Source organism: Frankliniella occidentalis, unplaced genomic scaffold (assembly GCF_000697945.3).
Source record: "Frankliniella occidentalis isolate FOCC.00 unplaced genomic scaffold, Focc_3.1 Scaffold33, whole genome shotgun sequence".
NCBI lineage: Eukaryota > Metazoa > Arthropoda > Insecta > Thysanoptera > Thripidae > Frankliniella > Frankliniella occidentalis.
In genome coordinates this window covers 1,459,214-1,465,503 of record NW_026267163.1, presented here as the reverse complement: position 1 = coordinate 1,465,503, position 6,290 = coordinate 1,459,214, and the positions used below count along the sequence as shown (strand labels likewise).

General features: G+C 40.0%; 1 protein-coding gene across 1 annotated transcript; it reads left to right on the top strand.

Moving 5' to 3' along the window:
• Window positions 1-1,785: 1,785 nt before the first annotated feature.
• On the top strand, window positions 1,786-5,595 carry LOC113213499 (dihydrolipoyl dehydrogenase, mitochondrial). The gene is made up of 12 exons (XM_052265964.1): window positions 1,786-1,949; window positions 2,693-2,845; window positions 2,954-3,092; window positions 3,172-3,272; window positions 3,381-3,524; window positions 3,618-3,719; window positions 3,800-4,024; window positions 4,101-4,237; window positions 4,312-4,501; window positions 4,584-4,721; window positions 4,801-4,890; window positions 4,972-5,595. The coding sequence occupies exons 1-12, from the start codon at window positions 1,908-1,910 to the stop codon at window positions 5,035-5,037; spliced, it is 1,527 nt and encodes a 508-aa protein (XP_052121924.1). The 5' UTR covers window positions 1,786-1,907; the 3' UTR covers window positions 5,038-5,595.
• Window positions 5,596-6,290: the final 695 nt, after the last annotated feature.

Here is a 6,290-nt window from a genome sequence, read left to right as displayed (position 1 = left end):
GGGGCGGGGCGGGGCGGGGGTGTGATGGGCCTCGGCCTCGTCCACGGGCAAGCACAAGCACGGTGGTGGCACAGTATGGGTGCTGCTGCTGGACTGGAAGCAAGGCAATTACACGGGGAGGAAACCTTTGGATGTGTCCTTCCTTGCGGACCTCTTCATCAGATACAAAGTTGTATGGGCGTTATAGACAAAACAAATCATTAGCCCTAGGTACAACTACATGTACCAGTTGGCTGACTAGCCCCGCGCACTTCTGTAGTTAGAATGCACCGCACGCAGGAGTGTGGGCGGGCTTGCCTATCGCCCCTGTCCCCGGCGCCTTACGAGCCGAGCCAGCAGGCAACCCACCCGTACCCGTGCATGCGGTACAGCATAACTACAGAGGTGCGCGGCACGAATCAGCCACCTGGTATTTCCTGACAGAAAAATTTGTGTCTGAGGATGTGCACAAGGACACGCCTAACCTGGGTTCAATAATTATTGTCTCTCCCCATTTAGAGTGCGGAGGAGGATTTTTGGTCACGAGCAAAGGTCCTCGCAAAGTCAATTTTCTGGTTTCCTCCTGTCGATACCTCGACTTTCACCTTTACCTTCGGGATGTTCAACAGTAGTGCAAATTTTGGCGATATGATATTTGAACCAGTACGGGCCGCTTCACTCAGCTTACATGACGGGTAACCATATCCAGCGCGTACCAGGGGCTATTATAGGGGACATTCGCAAGGTGGAATCAACCACAGCCCAGAGTCGACCCGCCAATTTTTTATTTTTTTTTATTTTTTGGAATTTGAACTACTAAAACAATGAGGCTGCTATTTAAAAACGATATTGGGTGGTGCGGGCATGGCGCTGCACCACTCAGTTAATATCATACCGGCATAAATTTGCACAACCAACGTGATAGTCGATGTATCGCCTACAAAGATGAAGCTGAAGAGGATACTGCCCAATGAGCCTAGGTCTACGTGAACCCTGTACAATGTGTCCGGGAAAAATTGTACTCTTCGAATATCAAATTGAGAGATCCATACAACTCTTGAAAACCCAGAAAATCAAATTGAAAGTCGCTAGCTCGACGCGTCCGTGCAACAATGACATTTATACATTTATAAATGGCATGCATACTTTGGTTAATTTTGGCATGCCAATGTACGTCTTTATAAAAGCATGTATGCCATGTACTCTTTATTTAAAGTATGCAATGTACACATTTGAATTGGCAGAGCAAGTGTTTGACTTAATCGGGAAAAGTGTCATGATTGTCACACACTCTTGTGTGAGTTACATGACTGGCAGGCACATTTTTGCGTCTGACATTTTGGGACGCACACTTTAGTGTTCGAATTTTCTATGTTTGTTGCGTAAGCAAGTTTAAAGTACGGGGTCTATGAAACACCTTGTAAGTAGCACATAATGCATGGATGGCAAAACCTTGTTTCTGACATGTTTCTGATCATGATACGCACAACCGGCACAGGCCGGTCGGACAAGTTGTTAATTTCTCTCAAGTGTTAATGGTCTTGTTGTGCGTCGATTTTCAATTTCAGCGCTTCTGATTTTACCTTCACTTGTCACTGCTTTTCACAAAAAACGCAATTCAAACATTTTATAGAAGGCCTTATAAGGCCAACGTTTTATTTTAAAATACTTGATTCATTTTGATTTATTTGCGCGAGCACGTCTTTTGTCTCACAGATATTTATTTCTAAAAACTAAAGATCTTTACCTAAATTAATCAGTTGTTCCATTTATCGTAACTGCCTTAACTGTTACTATTATATTAATTTCTTTCCAATGTTGGCACACTCATTGAGCAACCCTCCCCCTTTCGCCTCTCCACTTCCCTTCCCTTTTCCCTTCTGCCATCCGCCGATCGAGCAGAAGCGAATCCAGACGAAAAGAAAATCATGCATTTCAAAGTTTTGTGCCGAATTACATCCTCTGCAAAGGTATGTCGGGCATTTATGAAGCCTTCAGGACTTTGTGTCACTTCCAGTTATACACTTTGCGCGGTCCTGGTACATATTCATCGCGAAAACTTGGTTTTGGTGTACGGCCGTGCGTCAAGGTGTCGTTTGGTTTGACCTATACGACTGAACCAACTCGGGTGGAACGCTTCCACATGTCATGCACACAAAATATGCCATACATCTTTGGCATTCAGAAAGTCTATCTCTAAATAAAAAGACATTTTTTGTTTGTTAGTGACTGTGTCACTGTTTTAAAACTGGTGGGGCTGCTTTCAAATTTAGAGGTTAATGGTGCCTTGACGGTAATATCTTTGTTTAAACAAGTCTTCCGCTCCGCAACAGTCTCAGCACCGATACAATTTTAACTCCTCTTTTTATTTACGTTATATTTAACAATCACGCTTCATAAATATCTTCTCGCACGTCTTGTGACATTGGTCAACAGTTGACAGCAATTACTTAAATGGTATAAAAATTGTTCAAAATCCTTGTGCGACCCTAAAACCCATTATATTTAAATGGAAATTCATGAGAATTTTCTAAGGAAATATTATTGACATGTTTTTTAAATGTATATTACTTGATTAGAGAGATGTTGATAAATATGCAGATTTGACACCAAGGTCAATGTCATGATTCCATGCCAGCTTGTTCTTTGCAAATGTCTACTGTGCTGAAATTGTTGTCAAATATACTCATTGATTTCTTGATTTTCTGTTTAGCTCAATACTTTGCAGAGATGTCCACAAGTGGTCCTGTCGCTCTGCTCTCAGAGGCGGAGTTATTCAAGTGGCCAAGAAGCAGATATTGTCGTAATTGGTTCAGGGCCTGGAGGATATGTTGCAGCTATTAAAGCAGCACAGTTAGGATTGAAAGTAAGTGACTCTCCATTTTTAGTACTTAAAATATATATTTTTAAATATATTTTTGTCACCTGTAACTAATTGTTTTTGTTACTTTTTGTCTGTTGCTTTTCTCTTTAGACTGTTTGCATAGAGAAGAATGCTACACTGGGTGGTACCTGCCTTAATGTCGGCTGCATTCCTTCCAAAGCTCTCTTGAATAATTCTCATTATTACCATATGGCGCACTCTGGAGATTTAGCAAGCAGAGGCATTGAAAGTATGTGCATTACATCAATTTTAGATGCAGCGGATTTTAAACTATTAGTTCTTATTCAGTATTTGTTTTAAACTTTTAGGTTCTGGAGTAACATTGAATTTGGATAAGATGATGCAGCAGAAAGTAAATGCTGTCAAAGCACTGACAGGAGGCATTGCCCATCTGTTTAAACAAAACAAGGTATTGATTATAATACGTACTAAATATCTACTAACAGTATAGCATTGAATATATATTATCCTAAATGTTATGTTTCTAGGCTTTACATATATTTATTTAATGTTACAGGTAACTTTAGTTAGTGGACATGGTAAAATCACTGGACCGAATGAAGTCACAGCATTGAAAGAAGATGGCTCTACTGAAGTAGTCAAGACAAAGAACATCCTCATTGCTACAGGATCAGAGGTGACACCTTTCCCTGGCATTGAGGTAACTGTCATATTTTACATATCACATATTGATTGATTGATTCACTCCATTCGCACCAACATATAGGTAAATTATATTTTTCTGTTCTTTTAGATTGATGAAGAAACTATTGTTTCATCCACTGGTGCCCTCTCTTTGAAAAAAGTACCCGAAAAACTTGTCTTGATTGGTGCTGGAGTCATTGGTCTTGAACTGGTATGATTTATCAATTTATTAATACTGCTGTTGCTGGGTTTTTCCTCATTCAAAACAATATGAATCCTGTGCCTTTACAGGGATCTGTTTGGGGACGTCTTGGTGCTGAAGTAACTGCTGTTGAATTCCTTGGTTCCATTGGAGGTGTAGGCATTGATGCGGAAGTGGCTAAGACCTTCCAGCGAATTCTTCAAAAACAGGGAATGAAGTTCAAACTTGGCACTAAAGTCACTGGAGCTTCTCGTCAAGGTGACAAAGTTAAGGTCTCTGTTGAAGATGCTAAAGATCCCTCCAAGAAGGAAGAGGTGAGTCAAAATTAATCTAAATTGACTTTTAAACACAACAGTGTGCATCATCCAAGTATTGCATGACTCTTTGCAGTTGGATGCTGATGTTCTTCTCGTGAGTGTTGGCCGCCGACCATTCACCAAGAACTTGGGACTGGAGGATGTTGGTATTGAAAGGGACGACAAGGGTCGTGTCCCTGTCAATTCACGCTTCCAGACTGTTATTCCCAAGTACGCTAACCTTTTCATCATTTCATTGTGATACTGAAGTTTGCAGATTAAAAATTTTCCCCCTGTTATTTCAGCATCTACGCCATTGGAGACTGTATTCATGGCCCCATGCTAGCACACAAGGCTGAAGATGAAGGTATTGTGTGCGTGGAGGGTATTGCGGGAGGCCCTGTGCACATTGATTACAACTGTGTACCATCAGTAATTTACACTCACCCTGAAGTTGGCTGGGTTGGCAAGAATGAAGAAGATCTCAAGAAGGAGGTAAAAGGCTAATTTAAATCAAGTATGTAATAAACAATTTGATATGCCAGTAGACAATGTATCTCATAAATTATGATTCTAGGGAGTTGAATACAAAGTGGGCAAGTTTCCGTTTGCTGCCAACAGCAGAGCTAAGACCAACAATGAGACTGATGGCTTTGTTAAAATTCTGGGTGATAAGCACACTGACAGGCTGCTTGGCGCCCACATCATTGGACCTGTATGTATTCTTCTCGTCATCTATAGTAGTAGTATGTATGTATATTTGGGAAAAATGTACCAACTAAAAATGGTTTCAGGGTGCTGGTGAACTGATTGGTGAGGCTTGCCTTGCTATGGAGTATGGTGCATCTTGTGAAGACATTGCTCGTGTTTGCCACGCACATCCCGTATGTACCTTTTTTTTCCTTTGTAGTAAAGGTGTGATACTTACAATGGGACTTGATATTTGATTTATTTTCTCTTGACAGACCTGCTCAGAGGCATTCAGAGAAGCAAACGTAGCTGCCTATGCGGGCAAGGCAATCAACTTCTAAATTGTTGCAACTATTGCATGCTGCAAGCTGCATTGTGATCATTTTAAGGTGTCTCCGAGACTGAAGTGGCTATTCCAACAGTCCACGACTCTCAAGATGAAATTATAGATACTAGGAGTGGAAGCAAAATTTGATTTTAATTTAATTTTAATTTTATATCATTTCTGATTTAGGTACAAATTGTGAATGTTAGTCATACCATAACTGACATCTTGTTGGCGGCTCTGATTTTACTTCTATGCAAGTAAAGAAGACCATGTTAATATAATATAATTTTACCAATTTTTATCCCGTCATTCCAAATAGCTATGGTTCCTGCTTTTAATAACTGTAGAAAGTTACCTTCAAAAGTAATTTGTGCAGTTCTGACTTAACATCAGAAGTTTCAGGGAACTGCGCCTAGCTTTGTCCACATTAGATCACTTGACTCATCTGGTGGAATTTGTTCACTTAAAACTCAGCCATATCCCAGACTTATTTAGGCTGGTATTTATTGATAATGTAAGTGCTTTAAATTTCTGTACAAAGTCATAATGTAAAGCAATTAATAATCTCGTTTTTTTGTTGTTTTTTTGAAAATAATCTCTAATTATTTCTCCAAGATACATACTGAGTGAATTTTGATGGTACATATATTTCATATTTCACGTGGCAAAATCATTTTATTATTTTCAACGGAATATCTTACATATTTCTTGTAGTTTCAACGTGATAAAAATTATGTAGCAATCTATGGCAATCTTATTTGTCATACAGGCAGAATGCAAATTATGCAGTTGTAGAAGAATTAGGAAACAGAACAACGCAAGGTTGATGAGATATGGCTTCAAAATTATCTTTACCAATCAATACATAGCCAACACATGCCAACAATCAATAGTTTACTGAAAATTAATGTTGTGATAATCAGTGCTACACCTACACTCCTATGTAAAGGTTAACTTAAAACAAAAACATGAGGCAAGTGTGGGAGGCGCCCCGATTGTCCGAACCTAATTTATCTATTTTAGTAAATAAAATGAGTAAAGTAGTTAATTACATTCTGTTATTTCATTTAGTGACAGTTGCTGAAATAAGAGCTAAATCAGGTACAGATACCATCAGGAGGGCAAACGAATCGCCTAACTGCAGTTCCGGGCCTGAGGAGGGGGGGGGGGGGAAATTGCCAAGTTCAGCTGTCTCATAGCGCCTTATAGGTAGGCAACATCTTGCTTGTAGAGCTTGCGTGTATTGCGGGATGGCCTACCCGGAGT